Source organism: Carassius gibelio, chromosome A5, assembly GCF_023724105.1.
Source record: "Carassius gibelio isolate Cgi1373 ecotype wild population from Czech Republic chromosome A5, carGib1.2-hapl.c, whole genome shotgun sequence".
Taxonomy (NCBI): domain Eukaryota; kingdom Metazoa; phylum Chordata; class Actinopteri; order Cypriniformes; family Cyprinidae; genus Carassius; species Carassius gibelio.
In genome coordinates this window covers 18,906,710-18,930,972 of record NC_068375.1, presented here as the reverse complement: position 1 = coordinate 18,930,972, position 24,263 = coordinate 18,906,710, and the positions used below count along the sequence as shown (strand labels likewise).

General features: G+C 38.6%; 1 protein-coding gene across 2 annotated transcripts in view; it reads right to left on the bottom strand.

The window, feature by feature from the left end:
- Positions 1–16,296, bottom strand: part of LOC127999450 (EGF-like repeat and discoidin I-like domain-containing protein 3) — a 174,740-nt gene extending 158,444 nt beyond the window's left edge. Inside the window, exon 1 of one of the 2 annotated variants that reach the window (XM_052592186.1) lies at positions 15,915–16,296. In XM_052592186.1, the coding sequence (XP_052448146.1) occupies positions 15,915–15,978 (64 nt within the window). In that variant the 5' untranslated portion in view covers positions 15,979–16,296. The remainder of the gene's footprint in view (positions 1–15,914) is intronic. The other variant, XM_052592187.1, reaches the window with a different exon arrangement.
- Positions 16,297–24,263: the final 7,967 nt, after the last annotated feature.

The following is a 24,263-nucleotide window of genomic DNA, read 5'->3' as shown; positions in this document are numbered from 1 at the left end:
AGAAATGGTGAAGGTGTCTGAATAAATTTTGGTTTGATTGTATATTTCATTTTAACATTGAAGACTATCCAGTGCTATTTTACATTTAATTATTCAGTTTCTGTACCTTGACACCTACAAACTTGAAAACAAACTTAAACATTGTGTAAATAGCACAAATAAATAAAAACGAACGAACATACAAATTTAACAATTTCAAACAGGGCCCATTGGTACAACCTTCACTGGGGCCCCGCTGACCCCAGCTACGGCCCTGGGTGCAGAAGCAGCACGGACTCATACTCATTGTGCTTTCACACAGGACGTGTTTGCAATCCGCTACTCGGTACGTAAACGATCGATCACCTGGTACGCACTGACTGGCCGCAACTGTGTGAATGCTGGAATCCATTAACATGGGTGCGTAAAAAAATATGAAACGCATACGCACTGCAGACAGAGTATGTGTGAAACAGGCATAAGGTTGTTTGCACCTTGTGCAATGTGGAATTCGTTTACAGCTTTCTCAAGCAGTTTGTGATGCATTTTGGAAACAGGAGATGAGCCCCTGGTCTAATGCACCACCTGGCTTGAGAAACCCATTCTAAAAGACTTACTTTTAGTCATTATTTTATTAGGGTAGCACACATATTCTGAATGTTTTCGGCAGAATTCAAATGAGCCATTTTAATCTAGATTAATTTCAAGATTACAGTGAGATTAATCAAGATTAAAAAAATAATAATAATCTATGCCCACCTCTAATATATATATATACACTGTAGAGAGAGAGAGAGAGAGAGAGAGAGAGAGAGAGAGAGAGAGAGAGAGAGATAGAGCGAGAGATTTATGACGGTCAATAAACAGTAGCATGAGCATGTAGGTTTTGACATGAGTAGGTGTGCAGAGGGAGTGTCACACAAAGTGCTGTAGCAGAAGTTTCTGAAAAAGTTTCACTAGCTTGTGAAGAAGCCCTTATTAATATGATGACATTTCTGGGTTAGCTTTCAAAGCTTTTTGTGTGTGGCACACATAGCAGCTCATTATGAGAAAACATCCACTTGCATCGCACACATACTAGACACACAGAGTGCACGGGAACACTAATAAACAACACACACACACACACACACACACACACATAAAATAAAAGCTAAAAATATGGGAACAAACACATGCATACACACGCTTGGCATATGATTCTTCACTGATCCGTCACAAAGGCACACATACCTTCAAGAGTGTTCACATGTCACATTAAATCAGAACTAGCAGACTGAAACCCTTGAACCGAGCATGAGATGATGTAAAAGAGAAGTAAAGAGAACCAAATCCTCAGATATTGACTGTGATTAATGTACTTAATGTGCCTAACAGTGGCATGCTGTGAACACCGGGTGTCTGGGAGCAGAGAATATAGTGGTGAAAGTCATAGCGCATTCTGCCAATGACTGGAGATGTAAGCTTCAAGATTAGACAGGCAAAGAGTGCTGTTAAACTAGAGGAAGGTTTGCATCTGAGTATCATATTAAACATCCATCTTTTGATAGTCAATAAAAGAGTCATGACATCAACTTTGTCCTGAGAGTAATTGGGCAGCCTCCATTCAATGCAGTTCACTCAGATCTAGACAAATTACACTGATACCTGCATCAGAAACTTATTACACCTCATGTCAGTATAGAGGCTGAATAATGTAATTCATGGCTCTGCAGAGGCGAGAGATATGCTGAATACCCAAAAGTACTTGTGGAATATGCTGTACTATGGAGATCACAACTGTCAAGCAGAGATGTTCACAAGTCTTTAACTTGGAGTCCGAGTCAAGTCTGAAGTCTTTAACCTGGAGTCCGAGTCAAGTCTTGAGTCTTTGGTCATGAGTCGAGTCTCAAGTCATTTAATGGCAAGCTAAAAAAAAATCCCATTCATAATCCTCATGTACTGAAATCTTCCTATTTGCAAATCTGTTTTACAGGCTATAGACAAAATATATATTCTATGATCTGCTTTGTTAAAAAAAAAAGAGAGTTCGAGAGAGAGAGATTAAGATCCAAGGTTAATTTGCATCCAGCCTTTTATGTTTTAACCCACTACCATGTTCAAAACGAGAAAGCGCACGGAGCAGAAAAGGATTAGAATAAAGCGTGTTTGGCTAGAGATAAAAATACTACAGGATGTAGCGCTGAAAGATATTTACTATAAATGACCCTGAGCGCTTGTGATCTGCTTTTGACGCGCTGCTCACTTAAAATGGTGGTCCGGATGAATGCCGAGATGCGGATGCAGTCATCAGTTATAGGAGTATTTAAGGATAAAAGACTTGAGTCACTTTTTAAATTCTCACGAGTCCAGTTCCTTGAATCGAGTCAAGTCTGGAGTCATTTGAGGTCAAGTCTGAAGTCAAGCCTGAAGTCCATTTGATTTGAGAGGAACTCAAGTCCGAGTCACTGACTCGAGTGCCAATCTCTGCTGCCAAGCAGATGTGTAGAATATATGTGTAGATACAGTGACTGCAGAATTTAAGACAGATATTATAGTCTGTCTAGACTCTTTTGAGGAGTTTGAGTAATGGAGCTAATCTAATTAGAAAAATATTAAGGAACCATAAGGAATTGCAGCCGGATTTCAGCCAATAATTCCCAAACAATCCACCCACTCCCAGCATTGCACAAAGACTAGCCAAGTGTCTGAGTTTACTTCCAAATTACTTGCTAATTAGGCACCTGGCTACACATGAAATAATTGTATATTCTCTGATGTTTAGGAGCTTCTTAATTCCTCCCCCAGTTACATTCAGCACCTTCCGTAGATGGTGTTTACGTTAATAAAGAATTTGACATTTGCATCTCTACAGAAGCAACCTGTGATTAAGCTATTATGTTTTCTACTTTATCCACTTCAAAACACCCTTTTACTAATTGGAAACTGCACTCTTTCTTTCTTAATTCATAATCCTTTGTGTGGCACCAATTTGTGTGGTTTATGTTTGGTTTTTGTATTTCATTGGACTGGTCATACACCACAGGAAGCTGGATTGGAAAGAAAGGAAAATTAAATTTACTGAGCTGCAATTCAAAGAAAAATAAAATGAGTTGTTAACTCTTACGTAACAAAAAATACATGGGGATATACTGCAAAATGCATATTACATAATATATTTCCATTTATGGGAAACTACTAGTGCTTATATTTGTCAATATATAGAAATATATGTATTGACAATGTATGTGTATATATTGATACATACAAATATTGATACATATAAATACATACAAAAATTATGTGCTGCTGAAAAATACTACATATTCATGAATTTAATTTAGTGTAAATTAGTTTTATTTATTTGTTTGTTTGTTTGTTTGTTTATTTTATTTTATATTATTTTTACCTGCCAAAAAACAACCAGACAAGGCTTTGACATATATAGAGATGTTTTAGAGAAGATGTTATAGTCATCAGTCATCAGTTATAGGAGTATTTAAGGATAAAAGACTTGAGTCACTTTTTAAATTCTCACGAGTCCAGTTCCTTGAATCGAGTCAAGTCTGGAGTCATTTGAGGTCAAGTCTGAAGTCAAGCCTGAAGTCCATTTGATTTGAGAGGAACTCAAGTCCGAGTCACTGACTCGAGTGCCAATCTCTGCTGCCAAGCAGATGTGTAGAATATATGTGTAGATACAGTGACTGCAGAATTTAAGACAGATATTATAGTCTGTCTAGACTCTTTTGAGGAGTTTGAGTAATGGAGCTAATCTAATTAGAAAAATATTAAGGAACCATAAGGAATTGCAGCCGGATTTCAGCCAATAATTCCCAAACAATCCACCCACTCCCAGCATTGCACAAAGACTAGCCAAGTGTCTGAGTTTACTTCCAAATTACTTGCTAATTAGGCACCTGGCTACACATGAAATAATTGTATATTCTCTGATGTTTAGGAGCTTCTTAATTCCTCCCCCAGTTACATTCAGCACCTTCCGTAGATGGTGTTTACGTTAATAAAGAATTTGACATTTGCATCTCTACAGAAGCAACCTGTGATTAAGCTATTATGTTTTCTACTTTATCCACTTCAAAACACCCTTTTACTAATTGGAAACTGCACTCTTTCTTTCTTAATTCATAATCCTTTGTGTGGCACCAATTTGTGTGGTTTATGTTTGGTTTTTGTATTTCATTGGACTGGTCATACACCACAGGAAGCTGGATTGGAAAGAAAGGAAAATTAAATTTACTGAGCTGCAATTCAAAGAAAAATAAAATGAGCTGTTAACTCTTACGTAACAAAAAATACATGGGGATATACTGCAAAATGCATATTACATAATATATTTCCATTTATGGGAAACTACTAGTGCTTATATTTGTCAATATATAGAAATATATGTATTGACAATGTATGTGTATATATTGATACATACAAATATTGATACATACAAATACATACAACAATTATGTGCTGCTGAAAAATACTACATATTAATGAATTTAATTTAGTGTAAATTAGTTTTATTTATTTGTTTGTTTGTTTGTTTGTTTATTTTATTTTATATTATTTTTACCTGCCAAAAAACAACCAGACAAGGCTTTGAAATATATAGAGATGTTTTAGAGAAGATGTTCAGGATAATACAATAAGTTAGAGTGTAGGGTGTTGAAAATGAATTACCATACCATAAGAAAACCCACAAGTTCCCTTAAAATATTGTCAATAGCAAAGTTCTTTTATAACCACTTCAATGGTTTTCTGTGATTTTTTTTTTTTTTTTTTTTTTATGGTAGAGCTCAAGCTTAGACACTAACAGCCCCAGGGTGCAGGTGAAGGGGTTTTTGTCAACAAAAATCTACTAATGTAGATTAGGGAATGAATCAGTTTAACTCATTCTACAATATTAGATTGTATAAGCATTATAAAAAGAGCTAAACCATGTTGGACTCCCTAAGTCAGACAACAAAAAGTCACTGCTTCTCTCACGCTGCGCCACTATTTATTTAATACAATGCTTGTATTGTTACTTGTTATATTATTGCAATTCAGTAAGATAAGTTAACTGCAGCAATCAATCTTTTTTACTGTATTTTCTCATGTTTCAAGGCAAGACACAGCAAAACAAGAGTATCCTACTGAAATATCGGCTTCAGATGCACACAGACAAGCCCAAAATGTCCCACAGACAGTAGATCCACAGGTATGGAACGTCTTGCCATTATAGAGACAACTCTAAATCTCTCAATGGCATTTGATGATAGCCCCACAGGCACACCACAACATTACATGCCCAAATTCCTAAAATTATAAAAGGAGGTCTATAACACTAAGAGAAATCATCCATTATTAGCCTTCCCCTTCACCACAGTTCACACACAGTTCTCCTCGGGAAAATGTAGGCCTAATTTATATATATATGTTAGGGGTGTCACGATATGCCAGTATTGACGATAATCCTGATATTCAAAGCAACGATTTTTGATATCGTGTTAATTTAGTGTGTGACGATCTACTGGTATTAGCGATAACCACAAAGTGCCAGTACCTGGTTAAGCTCCCAGGTGGCAGTATTGTGCCTTAACGTGGACACCTGTCACACAACAAGACGACGCAGTGCACACAGCTACTCCGAGGAGAGCCGTGTTCATCAGAGTAATTTGCCATTATTTTACTAGTCATAGAATGGGAAACTTTATATTAATCTGTTAACAGCAGTTTTCTGAGTTGATTTAGGTTGAGGGTGATTATTTTAATAAGAACCAAATTTTCTTTTGTATTTGCAATCAATACGGCCTTTGAGTAGTAACATTTTACTCCTTTGTTCAAATCTATTAACAGTTACACGATTAAAATTGATCTTAAAAAACTGAGCTAACACATTGCCACATTAAACTCTGTAAAACGTTAAGTTGGTCGCAGTGCCATGCACTTAATGCCTCATCTGTGGTCATTCTTCAATAAGGTTCATTAGTTAACATTAGTTCATTACATTAATTAACCTACATAAATAATAATAATGAAAAATATTTCCACAGCATTTATTAATCTTAGTTCATGTTCTTTTCAATATTTACTAATGCATTATTGAAATCAAAAGTTGTGTTTGTAAACGTTAATGTACTATGAAGTAACATGAACAATGAATGACCATTTTTATTAACATTAAAAAATATTAATAAACTGTGTAAAAAATGTATTGTTCATTCATGTTAGTTAATACATTAACGTTAACAAATGACAAACTTATTGTAGAGTGTTACCAATAATATTTATTCAATATTTATACAAACTTGACAGTATTTTATCTCGTTATTTCATAGGAGCTGAAAAGACTGAGAAGCCCAGAGTCTTGTGCCCTGTGTTTATCAGTATCCTTATGTTCATTGGGTGAAAAATAAAAACTCAATAAATAAAGACTAGGTTTCTATAGATATCACAATATATCGATAACCTACACTAATAAGTACATAATCAACACCATTAAATATTTAGAGTGTATAGGATATTCAGAATAAGCCTAGAGAAATAGGCCATGCTTTAGAGCCAAATCTTGACTCCTAATTTTCTTCACGTTTAGCATTGTTTTATTCCTGTGATGGAGTTGCCCTACCATGAGATAATGCAGGTCAAGTCCTGCTAATCAACAAATGCCAATGGTGCCATTAGTGTGTCAAAACAACTGAAAAATGAATCCATCTTTTATTATAAGAAGGATTGCACGGGTACAGTCCAGACAGTGATGACCACAATTACACCCCAGTGTACAGCAAAAGAAGAACAATGAGTAAGGTTCAATGACACCTCATCAAAACGGAAGGTCATTATGGAAAGACTGAGTTATGTTTTACCAGAGCAGTCATGTTGCCCCAGTCATGATTAATAGTGATCTGTGGGCCAATCAAAACCAATGATCTAGAAAGGAATAGCCTCTGTACACTAATTAAGGAGCAAGTGGAAGAGATGGTAGAAAATAAAATAATGACAAAACCATCTACTTCTCCTGTCAACCTACAAAATGAGCCTTGTGAGCCTATCAAATTATGTAATATGGCTGCATGTATACACACACATGGTCCACTCATCTGAGAGATATTCTATTGTGGACAGTGTTTGGTGATCTATGATCTTTTTTTTTTCACTATGTAATCACAAATGTAAATAAAGCAGTAAAATAAAGAATACAAGACACTTGCAGGGAAGTCATTCTAATGAAGTGGCCAGCTGATGCTGACAGCACAGTTCATGTGTGTGGGATAAAGACCTGAACTACTGGAGCTTAAGGGCCCACAGGCTCAACCAACCAGAACAAATTTGTCTCACACTCTCAACATAGGTCCCCTGTCAAACACACTCCTGTCCTCAATCTGGGATAACATAGTTACACAGTCATGGATAGAGTGCCCAATAGAAAGTGGAAAATATAATGCAATACAGTATAATCATTTAGCTTTTGAAGTCTAAACTGTAGGGTAGAGATACACTACTTACAGTAAAAAATACATGCAAGAACAAATATACACATAAGTAAAGTATGTCTAGACAGTTTGTTGTCTCTAAAAACATTGCAATGAGTCACCCATAAACATCACCTAGACTGTATAATGAGGTATGGAAGACCATTTCCACTTTAAAGTAAGGACAATATGGAAAAAGAATGTGACATTAAATCTCAAACATTAGACTTTTTTTCTCACAAATGTCAGGATCTCACAATGGGCTCCAGGATCTCATCACGGTATCTCTGTGCATTCAAAATGACATCAATAAAATGCACCTGTGTTTTTCCATAACATACGCCTGCCCATACCAAAATTCTTGCAGCATCTGTACAGGTAGCTGGTCTCAGACGATCTTGGAGGTGAAATTGCTGGATGTGGAGGTCCTGGTCTGGTCTGGTTACACGTGGTCTGCGGTTGTGAGGCCGGTTGGATGTACTGCCAAATTCTCTGAAACGCCTTTCAATTCATGGGCAACAGCTCGACATTCCTGCAGTCAGCATGCCAATTGCACATTTTAGAGTGGCCTTTTATTGTGGCCAGCCTAAGGCACACCTGTGCAATAATCAAGTTGTCTAATCAGCATCTTGATATGCCACACCTGTGAGGTGGATGGATGATCTTGGCAAAAGAGAAGTGCTCACTAACACAAATTTAGACAGATTTGTGAACAATATTTGAGAGAAATAGGCCTTTTGTGTACATAGAAAAAGTCTTTTATTTCAGATCTTTGAGTTCAGCTCATGAAAAATGGGGGCAAGAACAAAATTTTTGCATTTATAATTTTGTTCAGTACATATTATATTACTAACTTGCTATTAATTTAAAGTGAAATTGTGCTTTTTTTTAAAAGTAGGACAAAACAGTAAAAAGCAAATTTTTGCAATGGAATTTGTCACGTCCCCGGGCTGATCTGTCCGTTTTTCCCCATAGTGTGTGGTTGTTTACACTTACCATGTGCTTCTGTGTCACCGTGGTGCCCGTCTCCGCCCTCTTGTTTCATTATTATCTTGTTATTGGTCACCATCACCTGCTCTGCATCATGATAATCACTCCTTCTCTATTTAGTCTCCTCATGTGTGCTGTCTGTTGTCAGATCGTCGAGTTGTTCTCGTCCATGTCTCAGCTTTGTCCACATCTCTTGTTTAGCCTGCACAGAGATTGTGCCCATTTTGTTTTCATCCTCTAGTTTTGTTTTTTCCCACTTCCTCCTGCTTTCAGGCAGCGCTACTCTCCAGCCTTCCGTGCTAGTGATCACCGATCACTGTCACTCCTCTTCTTCGCCGTGCCACAGCGCGCCACCAGTTCCCCGCCTCAACAGCACCCCCGCCTCCCTGTCAGTTTATCCGGGCATAGCATCAGAGGATTTCCAAGTGGAATTCATCCAGGAGGCTCTTTTGGATCTGCTCCAGACTGCCCAGTTCCTGGATAGTTTTTGTTTGTTAATATGTATTTTTATTTTTTCTGTCCTTTTGAATTTAAAGCCCATCTAATAAACTGACCTTTTGAGCACCTGCAACTGAGTCCCAGTCTCGCCTTGACAGAACGATCTGACCACCATGGACTCAGCAGGTGCAGATCCCCTCAGATCAGCCGTCACCCAGCAGGGCATTCTCTTGGGCCAACATGCCTCCCAGCTAATATCCATGTCCCCGGAGGTTGAGTTCCTTAATGCCAAGTTGTCGGAGCTGACTGCCCAGCTCCAGGAAATTCGAAGAGAGACATCTGCCAGATCGGAGAACCCCACTAGCCTTTCCTCTACCCGTCATGATCCTGAGCCTCATGCCAACAACCCACCTCCCTATGATGGAAACTCCTGCAGAGCCTTCCTGTCTCAGTGCTCCCTAGTCTTTGCCCTCCAGCCCCGCCGGTATGCCCAGGAAGAGACTAAGTTGGCTTATGTTCTAACCCTCCTCACAGGCAGGGCCCGTGACTGGGGAACTTCAGTATGGGAGGCCCGGGCTCCCTTTTGTGCCTATTTTGAGTCTTTTCGACAGGAGATGGTCAAATTATTTGATTGTTCTGCTCGGGGTGATGAGGCAGCAGCCCAGCTGGCACGGCTACGGCAAGGAGGCCGTTCAGTGACTGAGTTTGCCATTGACTTCAAGACCTTAGCAGCGGCCTGTGACTGGAACGAGGGGGCTTGCAGAGCTGTGTTCCGTGCTGGACTAGACGAGGAGATCCAAGACAAGATCGCCACCAAAGAGCTTCCACGCAGTTTTGATGATCTGGTCGACCTGGCCCTCCGTGTTGAGAGCCGCCTTCGCCTTCGTCTCCAACAACTGACTGCTCGCACTTCTTGGAGGGTGGGTGAAATGACCAGCGAATCCACCCCGGTCCTGCCTCTGCCATCTCCTGCTGACCCTGAACCCATGCAGGTGGGAGGTCTGCATCTTACTCCTCAGCAGAAGCAAGAGAGACTCACCCGGGGCTTATGTCTCTACTGTGGGACGGCCAGACACTTCGTCGGAAAATGCCCGCTAAAAGCCAAGGCCCATCAGTAGCCAGGGGGATTCTGGTGGGCACATCTCCTCTTAATTTCCCCCACTCTTCCCGCACACTACTTCCCATGGGTGTCCAGTTCGGAGGTTCTAGTCACTCCTGTTCGGCCCTGGTGGATTCTGGGGCTGGTGGTAGTTTCATGGACACAGCACTGGCCAAGCTTTGGGGAATTCCTGCCATTCCCCTCTCTACTCCTATCTCTGTTCGGTCTCTTGATGATTCCCCTATCACTACCATCACTCACCTCACCCCTCCTGTAAGTCTTATCGTTTCTGGCAATCACCATGAGATAACCGAGCTGTACCTTCTTGACTCCCCGAGTGCCCCCGTGGTTCTGGGACACCCGTGGTTGGTGCAGCATGGCCCTCATGTGGATTGGGCCAGAAACTCAGTCTTGTCTTGGAAGCAGTCTTGTCTTGAGTCTTGTTTGGGTTCTGCCTCTTTTCCTGGTGCTATGTTTCCTGTTGTGCAGGAGGATGATGCTGATCTGTCCGGGGTGCCGGAGGAGTACTGCGATCTGCGGCAGGTCTTCAGCAAGTCCCGGGCTCTGTCCCTGCCTCCTCACCGGCCTACTGATTGTGCCATCAACCTCCTCCCAGGCACTTCTCCGCCCAGGGGTCGTTATATTCCCTGTCTGGTCCAGAAAGAGAGGCTATGGACAAATATATTCGTGAGTCCCTTGATACCGGTCTCATCCGTCCCTCCTCATCTCCTGCTGGCGCAGGGTTTTTCTTTGTTAAGAAGAAGGATGTCTCCTTGTGCCCTTGTATTGATTACAGAGGTTTGAATGACATTACCATTAAGAATAGGTACCCTCTGCCCTTAATGTCATCTGCCTTTGAACTTTTGCAGGGAGCCAAGGTCTTCAGTAAGTTGGACCTCCGTAATGCTTATCACCTGGTTCGGATTCGAGAGGGGGATGAGTATCATTTCGGCGGAGGGAATCAAAGCAGATCCCGCTAAGCTATGGGCCGTAGCCGAGTGGCCACCTCCAGACTCACGAAAGGCACTGCAGCGGTTTCTGGGATTTGCCAACTTCTACAGGTGCTTCATCAGAAACTTTAGTCAGGTTGCTGCACCCTTGACAGCTCTTACCTCCACTAAGGTACCGTTTAGGTGGAATTTGAAGGCTCAGGAGGCCTTTAATGACCTAAAGTCCCGATTCATTTCTGCTCCTGTTCTTTCGTTTCCAGACCCTGAACGTCAGTTTATTGTGGAGGTGGATGCTTCTGAGATTGGAGTAGGTGCGGTCCTTTCTCAGAGATCCCCCAGAGATGGGAAGGTCCATCCTACTACTCTCACCGCCTGAGCCCAGCAGAGCGGAATTATGACGTAGGGAACCGGGAGCTGTTGGCGGTCAGACTGGCCTTGGGTGAGTGGGGTCACTGGTTGGAGAGGCCAGCACAGCCCTTCTTGGTTTGGACAGACCATAAGAACTTGGAATACATCCGTTCGGCCAAGAGGGTGAGTTCACGCCAGAAAACCATCCACCTTGACAGTAATTAATGCAATGGTAATTTGTGTTTTTGCTAAATAGGCATACATGGGGAAAAATTGGGCAAATCATGTTCAGTATTTGGTATTCGGGCTTTCGGCTCAGTGTTTCATTTTGTTTAGATTCGGCTTTGGCCAAGATTACCTTTGGGTGAATCCATACTCATTGCAAAATTATTTCTTTCAATTAAAAATTCCTTTTGCCTCCCATAGCTGTGATTATTTCATGTAATAATGTCTTTATATCTTAAAAAACAGTATTTATCTATTACAATGTGTTTTTTCACACACTTTCTCACTATTATACATTTTAGATAAAAAAGCTTCCATACAGTAGTTGAGCAACATCTGGATTTAATCAAAAAAAAGGATTTAAATCCAAGTGTAAATGTAAGGTCTACAAAAAAAAAAACATAAAAAAAAAAATACAATGCCGCAACACAACATGCATACAGCAATATACCCCATGTCCTCAACAAGTGTTATTTCTGCCTGAGACAGTCGGAAGCTTAACAAACAAACCTTTTTATCAGCCAAACAGCATTCTGATATGTTAGAAAATGGCATGAGAAGATACACAGTGTGCCTATCCCAGCGAAAGATGTTAAAGGAGCATCAGTTTGCTCAAGACAGGAGCTGTGGCCTCTGACACTGACAATAGGGTGTTTGCTTGTAATTGCCCCCCAACAGTTGCATGCGTCAATGAAAGCAGTCACTGAAATCTCCCACACAGTCTACTACACAATAGGAGAAATATGATATACTGCATCCTGTCGGACCACAAAATAGCATACTGTACGCTTCCATACATGTTGAACTCCAAATGTTCCACCACTGGATGTTAAAACGTCCCCTTTTACGTTAAAGGGTTAGTTTGTCATTAAAAAAAATAAAATAAATAAATAAAAAATCTATTATTATAACCTTATTTACTAACCCGCATCTTGTTCCAAACCAGATATTTTATTTTATTTATTTTTATTTTATTTTTTTCCACAAAAGAATGTCAATTTTGAAAAATGTTAGTAACCAAATATTTTTGTTTCCCATTGACTTCCACTGTATTTCTGTCAATAAGATCAAATACTTTTTGTGTTTGGTTAACAACATTTTTTGGTTAACAACAAATTATTTTATTTTATGCCCCACCAAAGGATACAAAAAAAAAAAAAAAAAAAAAAAAAAAAAATCATACTCATGATAAATCATAATCATGTTTGGAACAATGAAGGTAGGTAAGTGATGACAAAATGTTAATTTCCTGGGTGTACTATCCCTTTACTTTACCATATATTTGTTACTTTCAACTCTAATAGAAAATAAACTATATGAAGTTCTTAATTTCTGTGTAAGAAACAATTAAAACATGACTAAAAGCATGGCATGACACCAAATTACACCTTGAAGCATGTCAGTGTGTGACGTCTGAATGTGCGGTGATTAATAGAAGAACTTCCACTGATGATTTCACTTTCTTACCAAGCCAAGGAACAAGTGCACCCTGAGGTATTATAGCTAAGAATCCATTATTCAAGGAGGAGGCTGCAGCTCCATGCTGCAGAAGCAAAGTTGACACCAGGAGGCACTGAGGCCATGCTCATCTACAATTATAGCTTCTAGCACAGCTAGACTGGAAGCACACTTAAAATTACAGAACCCTGAAGCTGAGAAGACTGGGAAGCTACAAAAAGGGTACAAGCCTACAACCTGTGCTCAAATATTATTTCACCATATTATTTTGGCTTGATCTCATATCCAGGAACACAACTGTCAGCTGAAGAATATTTGGACTGATGTGTCTATACTACATTCTTCTGAGCGCCATCCAAATTTAGAAAGTGATATCTGCCTTTGAAGAACACTGAAATGATGCACCATCATTGTTATATACTTCAGTGCTCTTGAAGCCTCCAAGAGACACTTTCAGAAAACAGGTTCATCTCCTCTGGGAGCAAAAAACACACATTCAAACTGTTTCTCCAAAAAAAAATGAGGAGCAATGAGCAATGAGATTAAATAGATACAATTCGAGAATGAGAATCTTCTCAGGTTTTTCTCAAGAAGGAAACAAGCCAAGTAATCTCCAACATATTTCCTCTAGGGTTTTAGAAGAGATCACATTTTCTCAAACTGTGTTCATGTTTGCCAAGAAACCAATGTTTCAGTTTGAACTCACATTTCTCATCAAATTCTTGCAAATCATCCACATTATTTTTTTATATACATTAGTTTTATAAGCATATATTCTTACTGTATGTCAACAAGCAACTCTTTTTTGTCTATTATTATTCCTACCATGGAATTAAAGAAACATCTTATGACACAAAACTGGGACTTCCACTGTGTCTGTCGAGCTATGAAAAAGCAACCTCTGAGCAATAAGATTTTCCTCTGGGTCGGTCTTCCCATAGAATGAACAACCTTCCTGCATGCCAAATACATATGACTTTTTGTTTTACTGCAAGAGAATCTAAATGTTGATCTGCATGTTCAAAATCACCTCTAAAGAGTCTAAAATAGTGTGCCAAATAAGTTATGCTATGATAAATACCACACATTAAACACATATGTCACAGTAACGAAAACAAATTTAATGTTAAAACACTATTTTTTTTTTTTTTTTTTTTTTTTTAGTAATATGGACCATGATAGCACTGAACATCATATCTAAGACTTTACCCAGCATGAACAATGCAGATGAAGATAAAAATCTAATGTGAATCTCATTATGAAAGAATCAGACAGGAAACCTGTCCACTCTCACAATGAAAGTACATTTAAATCCAAACGGATGTGCATCACTCGCTCATCTATACTATAGAAGAAAGCACTGGCAGTGACTGGAGATCAATAAGAACAAGGAGAAACATCTACTGAGCTCCGGTAAATGGATCCCAAGTCCATACAGCATGACAACTGATCAGTCTCCTATTTCTCAAAATACAGATATAATGTGGCAAGCTATGTTAACAATTACATTTACAATTACTCTTTTCCACATTAAGGATAATAATAATGATGATATGAATAACAATAAATGTTTTTTGTAATCAAATTACAAAAAAAATCAATACCTTTTCCATGATTTAGATGCACCTGTATCAAATAATTTGGTATCCATGGTATCAACTCCTTTTTAACCTTTTATTAGACTTTTTAAGGTCAATAAATAAAAAAATACAGTCACATTACTATGCAATAGTCCATATGAGATAGCCCATGATCACTAGATTATATAAAGAGTGTAACTATATATATTTGATACAAACAAAAATTGATAATGTGGAAGTTACTGCCTTTTGCAGACAATGCAAAGGCAGAGTACATTAGCATCAAAATAGAGGTAAAAAATCAGGTTTGGGCTCACAATTTTTCATTTTCATTACTAAAACATCTCATTTTTAAATTTTCACTGTCCTACCTATAATCAATATGGCTGGACAAGCAAAAAACGTTTAAGTATTTTTTCTCAGTTTCACACATGGTACCTGCAATAATGCCTAAATTTTACATGTGCACAAATATTTAGCTCTACCTTTTATGCTTAACATAAACCAGAAAAAAAATTATTACAATTATAAGCAATTATTATTATTATTATTATTATTATTATTAAAACAATTTACAAATTTGAGAGGATTTTGATATTGTTCATTTGAAATACCATTCAGAACGCAGATAAAACCTTATAATTTCAAAGGTGACGACATGCATTGATTCCAAGTAAAATACCATTTTGAATTTAAAATCATTCTACTTACTTAAAAGGCACTTTATAATCTTGCTCCATCTGACCTTCTTCACATCTACACTCATACTTGCCCTCTAAGATCATCTTCTGTACTCACTCTTGATCTTCCTCATTTGCACAACCACTATGGGGTAAATAAAATTAACATGTGGACTAATAAGCATAATGACAATATTACTTTAGCCACTGTTAACAGGACCTGTTTATAAGTACTATTATGTAATAGATGGTGGACAGGTACTAGTCGCTACTGGATTACTAGAAAAACAATAATTAATAAATACAATAAAAACCGATCGTGTTCCGGTTTAAATGTTAAAACAGCTTGCCATGTGAAAAACCCGTGGTAGTAGGCTCGGGAAAGCCGTAGCAGCCTGTCAGTGGGATAACGTGTGAATAATATCTCCCTTATACCTTTACTTGACCAATAAAAACGGCATGAGCTATAATGAAAGAGATTTCATATATCCGCAACTGACTTGTGCTCAAATATAGTTGCTGCAAAGTAATCATGCGTTCTGAGGTTAATTTAGGACATGAGACTCACAACAAACATTTTGTTCTAAACGAGCCTTTTAGGGTAATTCTGTGCCAGGCCGAATTATAACAGTTTTTTTTTTTTTTTTTTCTCTCCATGTCTCGCTGGAATAGAAAGTTACACAACATAATTCACAAAAACTGAGATTCTGCGCTTTGCCACTCACCTTTGACGAGATGCGGGACAGCGAGGTGCACGCAGAGGGCGATGGAGACAAGCAACAGTCCCATCCTCACCGATAAGCAGCTACGAGTTCCAAGGTTACAAACGTTCTACGATACAGGCAGTAAAAACTTCTGTCTTCCACTGAGTTACACGCAATGGTCTTCGACTAAGTATCTCCCTGGACAGGTGTAAGTTAAGTCTGTGTTTTACTCCCAGAATGGGTCAGCGAAGATGAAATGAACGATCCTCTCAGGAGTTCCTCTGCAGTGGAGCACGGCGAGATAACGGAGATAATCCCGATCAAGCGGCGATTGTGCGCGGCAGACGGTCAGTGTAGCGCTCGAGCAGCGGGGCTGTCTTAAAGACAATCTCTCCTCCCCAGCAGCCCTGGAGCCTCCAATACACAGAACGAACGGCGAACCCAAATGGGTGGGACTTTGTCAGATTATTCACTTCGCCTCGAGAAAGACGATATTTATGTTTTAAATAGGTCTATCGATTAAAATAATAAATAAATAAAGTCTAATGAATTGCATATTGTGTCAAGTAATCAAATTCATATCAAATTATTAAGATTAATTAACCTGCAAATAATGTGCAGAATATTTAAAGATAAAGTTGGTAGTAAAGATAATATTTATTGTGTTGATAAAAAGAAAAAGAAAAAGAAAAACCCTGAACATGAAACACTTACATTAGCTAGCCAAGAGGAGCAAGAGAGCAGTCTTTTGTAGATCATTTGAATTGGCCTGTGTTCAGTGAGATGCATTATGGGAACTATAGTCCAGAGTGATATGTGACAGTCGGTGCAAGAGTCAATGTAAAGCGCAGGCAAATTCTGGTGGTGATCAAACAGAAGACTTCAAGGTTTGTTACACACACAGTGGCCAGCCATTCTATGCTGTGGCGCCCAGGGAGCAGTTGGGGGTTCAGTGCCTTGCACAAGGGCACCTATGTCGTGGTATTGCCAGCCCGAGACTGAAACCCACAACCCTAGAGTTAGGAGGCAATATCTCTAACCACTAGGCCACAACTTCCCCATAAATCACACACGTTTTTTCTTCGGCACCATTAGAGGCGACAAATTGAAGATATTTTCAAATTGAAAGACACTGAAAACAATAGTTTTGAGAATATGGTTGAGATCGTGAATGTGAGGCAGATGCTGAATAAACTGTGGAAGTGCACTCTGATGATGACAGCGATTTTAAAATCATTTGCTCAAACTGCACCCTTTTAAGTTTCAAAAGGTTACGAAATATGCTTTATTTAATTCTTCTGTAATTGTTCTTTAAAAAAAGAATGTTTTTTTTTTTTTTTTTTTTGCTATTGCAGCAGTTAGAGATCCATCTGTGCTGGATATATGGTCTGCGTCGGTAAATAATCGAATATGTAATAATGATTGGCGAAACATTCATGCATTTAAGGGTTTAAGTATTACTTGAGAGATTTGTTTTAATCCTCTGAGTCTTCTACTAAAACTGAGGGATTTGAATAGTCTTTTCAATGTTTTTTTTTTTTTTTTTTTTTCTGCATTCCATCCATCCTTCTGCTGCCTGTTTTTTTTTTGGCAGTAGTCCTTGTCAATGTTCATTACTCGAGTCACTCTCTTTAAACCATACAGCACTAAGAGAGGAGAGGCAGGGAAGACAGAATTAGAGACACTGCATTAATTCACCAGAGAATATTACTTTTGTCTTCCTGTACAGCAATGGGACACAGCAGTGCAATACACTCCCAAAAGCCCCCAAGCTCCTGCTTCAAAGGGCAAACACTCAAAACTTTCTGCGAATCATGATATTTAAAATATACATTTGCATCAGTGTTTCCACAGGCTTGGAAAAGCGGATCCGGCAAAGACTCCATTATGTTGCAGTGAGGGTCTTTTTTTTTTCTCTTTCCATAAATGTGTGAGACCATAATACCTGTGCTCTCCATCTCTTCCTCTGATGCATCAAGACAAAGAACAATGTAGAAGTTTTGTAAAGCACTTGGACTAAATTAAGAGGAATCCACGCTTTCAATTTTAAAGGGTTAGTTCACCCAAATATTAAAATTATGTCATTAATGACTCATCCCTCATGTCGTTCCAAACCAGTAAGACCACCATTCATCTTCGGAAAACAGTTTAAGATATTTTAGATTTAGTTCGAGAGCTTTCTGTCCTTCGATTGAAAATGTATGTACGGTATACTGTCCATGCCCAGAAAGGTAATAAAAACATCTTCAAAGTAGTCCATGTGACATAAGAGGGTGAGTTAGAATTTTTGAAGCATCAGACATACATTTTGGTCCAAAAATAGCAAAAACTACGACTTTATTCAGCATTGTCTTTCCTTCCGGTTCTGTTGTGAGTGCGTTCACAGCACTGCTGTTTAGTGATATCCGGTTCGCAAACAAATCACTTGATGTAACCGGATCTTCTTGAACCAGTGCACCAAATTGAACTGAATCGTTTGAAACTGATTCTTTTGGTGATTGATTCTGAACTGATTCTGTGCTAATGTTATGAGCGCTGGTAAACCAAAGGCTTGAATCATCGCCAATGACGTCATTACGTCGAATACAAAAGAACCAGTGAACCGTTTTCTTCAACCGGTTTTTCAGAACTGTCCGAAAGAACTGGTTGGCGGAAAAGAACCAAACTTCCCATGACTACTGGTGATCCAAAAACCGATGCAACCGGTTCTTGACTCGAGAACGAATCAATCTTTCGTTCGTCATATTTTTTGCTATTTTTTAACCAAAATGTATTTTCGATGCTTCAAAAAATTCTAAGTGATACTGTGATGTCACATGGACTACTTTGATGATGTTTTTCTTACCTTTCTGAGCATGGACATTATACAGTACATACATTTTCAATGGAGGGACAGAAAGCTCTCGGACTAAATCTAAAATATCTTAAACTGCGTTCCGAAGATGAACGGAGGTCTTACGGGTTTGGAATGACATGAGGGATGAGTCATTAATGACTACTAACCCTTTAACAGCACTTGAGTCTGATTTGTTTGATATTGTTGACTGCTGGTCCCATGATGCATTTATATCAGTTTGCTGGCTGTCAGACACTGAACCATTGGATGTAAAATGTTGTTTTACTTTGTGTCCCCAATAGACAGAGCAGAGGTTATATTATCCCTTATGTAAACCTAAATATAGTTACGTTTAGAGACGCAGTTATGATTTATTAGAAAAGCTGTGTTTTCTTTAATGTGTGTGTGTGTGTGTTTCTTTCTTTGCCATTTGGCTCCTACTCCTGTCTGGCAGGTAGATGATTGCCCTCAGCTGCACCTGCTTACCAGTTAAGAGTGAGCCAGCATAAAAGCAAAGCAGCAACTACCAACAGAAAAAAAACGTTCCCTCAAGAGCTTTTTTTTCCCCCCCTGCCCAGTCTGTTGATGCAGTTTACTAATTTCTTGTTGAACATAACTGCCTAATATCTTACTCTGGTTTTGTGTTACTTTGATTTGATTGTTGTGAGTGTCAACAGGGCTCTCAAGTTTTGAACTGAGTTCAGAGTGAGATTTTGCCCGCGGTCGCGATGTCGGCAGGGGTTTGATGGGGACGGGTGTCTGATCTCATAAATGACACATATTCTTACAAATAAAATAATATTTATTTAATTCAGCATTTATTTGTGTGTGTGTGAGAGAGAGAGAGAGAGAAAAAATGGTCAGTGCTGTTTATAGTAGGTGTTGGTAGCTGGTTTTGAGGCCAGGGGTTGGTGGCTCCCATTTGAATCACTGTGGTTCCAGGCCAGCCATTTTTCACAGTTCCATCAAGTGCTAAACTGTTCCTGGTTTTGGTCTTGTTTAATCCCACCATGGAGAAAACCCTCTCAGCATAGGTATTTGAATGAGCAAGCACTAACACTAATGCAGCTATTTTAGAAATCCTCCCTGCTTATGTCCCTCACACCTTGATGGACACAGGAGTTATCTTGTCTGCAGACTAAGCACCAGTAAAAAGAGCTGGTGGTTCCCATTGTGATGAATGGCGATCGGGTTGACCACTCCTTCTTAAAGGAACACCTACAGGTGGCTGCTCTACATAACCCTCTCTTTTTCCCTGTTTCCAGTGGGTTCTCCACTGTTTCCTCTATGGTCCTCCACAGTCTCTTCCATGCACCCATCCTCTACTGGCACCCTAACTCCCTCCCCTACTGTATTCTCCACAGCCTCCTCCTCTGACCTAGCCACCTTTTTAGGGAGCTGGGCCCGCATTCATAAAGATTCTAAGAATCCTCTCAGAAAACTCTTAATTTAGCTTAAAAACTTTTACGTAGGAGTCTTGGCTTAAAAGCGATTCGGGACCGATCTGAGAGCAACTCTGAGTAAGGAAAAGACAAAAACGTTTATCTTAGTGAGGAGGCGGGGTTGAACCGGTTGCTATGTATGACACAATCTTTTGAAGACTCTGATTGGCTGGTTGTCCAAGAAGGAAAAAAAAGAGTGATTTTAAGTATAGGGTCTATTCTAATCCTCACTTTAAATTTACATGCGTAATTTTTCCTATTTGACCGTTCTCTCTCTCTCTCTCTCTCACACACACACACACACACACACACACACACACACACACATTATATGTGTGTATATGAATTCTATTTTTTTATTTACCATGCTTTTAATTTCCTATAAGGTATTTGATTGGCTTAGAATGATAAAAATTGTTCCACTCTTTCCAATTACAGTGATTGCCGTCCTATGTAAGTGGCGGTTTGAGTGTTGGTTTTAATGTATCAAACATGGAATCAAAGCCAAGAAGAGCGAGAAAGCCAATCTGGACAGAGGAACAGTGTTTACTGTTAGCCCAGTTAGTGGATGAACACAAGGCCATTCTTAAAGGAAAATTCAGACACAGCAAGGGACAAGAAGCAGACATGGGAGCGTATAGGACAAACTATTAACGGTTCATTCCCCCTGCTTGTGTTCACCTATAAGCCTGCTATATTCATAAATGCAGTTTTTAGAGCCTGCAAGGTGGGAATCTCCAGTGGAAACTAAATGAACTGTGACACAATAAGATGTTCTGAAAGTGCTGTAATTGTTTGTGTGATCACTCTGCTTACAGAAGGTTGTGACAGACCCAAATCATCACTATTGCATTGTTGCATGTTCCCAGTTGCCAAATATCGTAATGTAGTGATTACTTTAATTTATATATTAAATTATATTATATTAAATTATTATATAATCTATACCGTCTTATTAACTCATTGTCATCCATTGTCTGCAACACATTTCTTCTGCCTCTTCATCTTTCTGCCATTTTCTCCTCTGCTAAAGAAACTCTTAAGCCTCTTAAAAGTCCTCGTCTGTGCTCATAACAAATTTTACCTTAAGACCTCTTTTAAGGGATAAGATGCTTTCTGAATTAATTTTTTCTTTACTAGGATTTTTTTCTTTAATTTTAAAAGAAACGCCCACATTTCTAAGAATTTTCTTAGAATTTTGTCACTAGGAACTACTTTTTGCATTAAGATTCTTTATGAATACGGGCCCAGATCTTTTAGAACAAAGCATGAAAGATTGCTCCTTTGCCTCTTCCCTGACATCTTTGAAATAGACGAATGCAATAATCAATATTATACATTGGATAAAATATAATGAAATAGCCTAGGCAAAACGTTTTGAAAATGGGGACCAGGATGAGGTGCAGTAAAAATAAAAGGAAAGAAAATTTTTTTTTTTTTTAAACTATTATGGATACTGCCATACAAGTATTATGGATAGGCCTATTATAGAAGTCTCTTATATAAAACTGTCAGAGTAGCCCCGCATCCTCTTCAACGTGTAACTTTGGCAATAAAAAAATAATAGTGGGCTAATAATAGGCACAAAAGCTACGGCCGACCACGTATAATGGCCAAAATTGCGTGCGTGTCGGTATGAAGGTATTTTTGATTCAAATTAACTGAACACCTGTGGCAGTGCGATTTGTAGTTGTAGAGAAAAGCCACACATGTGTATCAGTAAATTTGAAGTCACAGAGTGAAATGTTTTAAGAGTTGCAAACCTGTAGCCTTTTTTTCTCTCCCACAAACACAACACAACAGTTACACCTTCTCAAATTCTTAATTACAGGTGCACAAATCCTATTCTACAAATCACACATTTAGAAACTCGTACGCTCACATTTTTGAAACAATTGCTGCAGTGAATGTGGTGCAAAACGCATTTACACACCCGCATCAAGAAATGTGCAGTCGTGGAGAAATGTTGAACATCCGCAAATCAGTACGTGAATTCATCAAATGAGAGTTGCACACTTGTAGAATATTTTCTCAGAATGTCTTGTATATTTTTCTAACACAAACACAAAGTCCATAACTACAACTTCTTGAATCTGCTGCGATGAAGCTCAAACACTGTTTTTTCGCTTTCAAGCGACAAGTTTCGCGCTCTCCCTTTTGCACCGAGATATTTGGTTCAAAAGTGATTTGTGCATCTGTAGAGGTAGTGGGCGGGACTGTTTAGAGATTACAGAATTTCAGCCAATCAGAAGAGCTTACTGAGCCAGTAGATATACGCCCCAAGCAGTTTTACGCCCCTGTTGTTCCTCATGCGTCCAGTAGGGGGAGGCTGCAGACCTATGACCTACTGTAAAATGTATTATTTATATATATTTATAAACTGTTTTTATATACAGAGATTGAATGATATATGATGTTGTGAATTTATATTAAGTTATATTTAGATATTAACCATATTCAGGCCATTAGACATACAGTACTGTGTAATCATATGGATCCTAAATGAAATATTTGCTTTACAATTCACAATTGCTCGTTATACAGCAACAGAACATGTTCTACATAGCATTTTATGAAGACCAACAAAATTTAACAATTTTCTAAAGTTCCAAGGGTCATTTAAAAGAAAGACAATATTGTTGTTCACAAAAAAAATTTATTAACACCATGACTTGGTTATTTCTTAACAGCATGACTCCTGTAGATGACTCTCCAATGGTTTGCCACTCTTCTTTAATTGTTTCTTTATCCTGCGGTCAAAGTGATCCCACTCACTGATAAAAATAAATAAAAAAGCAAAAGTTGCATAGTGGTAGAAAACAATGGTTATTTATAAATAATGGCAGGATGTCATGTTTCTTTTTTTTTTTTTTTGTCCATTGATGATAGACTGTGGTTAGTTAAGTTTGAGTCAGACAGAACATCTGACTCAATCAAGTACTTTTGCCTCTCGAAATAAACTGATCCATCTTTTGAATTGATATCGCTATTCTTTCTTATTTAATTGATCAATCTTTTATAAATAATAAATGTTGCATCATTACACAATACAATCAACAACAAGTACTTTAGCAGATTATTTAACATACCTCATCCGTATCGCTTCAAGAAGGTCTGCTGCTATCATACATATAGATATGGTCTGCTGTTCTTATAAATGACTGGGCTCATATACTAATATACTGCCTCCCCCTACTGGACGCATGAGGAACAACAGGGGCGTAAAACTGCTTGGGGCGTATATCTACTGGCTCAGTAAGCTCTTCTGATTGGCTGAAATTCTGTAATCTCTAAACAGTCCCGCCCACTACCTCTACAGATGCACAAATCACTTTTGAACCAAATATCTCGGTGCAAAAGGGAGAGCGCGAAACTTGTTGCTTGAAAGCGAAAAAAACAATGTTTGAGCTTCATCGCAGCAGATTCAAGAAGTTGTAGTTATGGACTTTGTGTTTGTGTTAGAAAAATATACAAGACATTCTGAGAAAATATTCTACAAGTGTGCAACTCTCATTTGATGAATTCACGTACTGATTTGCGGATGTTCAACATTTCTCCACGACTGCACATTTCTTGATGCGGGTGTGTAAATGCGTTTTGCACCACATTCACTGCAGCAATTGTTTCAAAAATGTGAGCGTACGAGTTTCTAAATGTGTGATTTGTAGAATAGGATTTGTGCACCTGCAATGAAGAATTTGAGAAGGTGTAACTGCTGTGTTGTGTTTGTGGGAGAGAAAAAAAGGCTACAGGTTTGCAACTCTTAAAACATTTCACTCTTTGACTTCAAATTTACTGATACACATGTGTGGCTTTTCTCTACAACTACAAATCGCACTGCCACAGGTGCTCAGTTAATTTGAATCAAAAATACCTTCATATGTCGGGGTCATAATAACCATCAGACCAAAACATATCTTAGACTGTTTTTAAAAAATGTTAAATTAATATATTGATAAAAAAAAACATATAGTGAAAATCTGTGTCATTGTCTTGACAAGTCTGTAACCGTAACGTTACCTACTTCAGCGAGCGTCTGGATCTGTGTTGCACACGAGCCTGTAAAAATCTTACCCGGATACAGCAATGCTA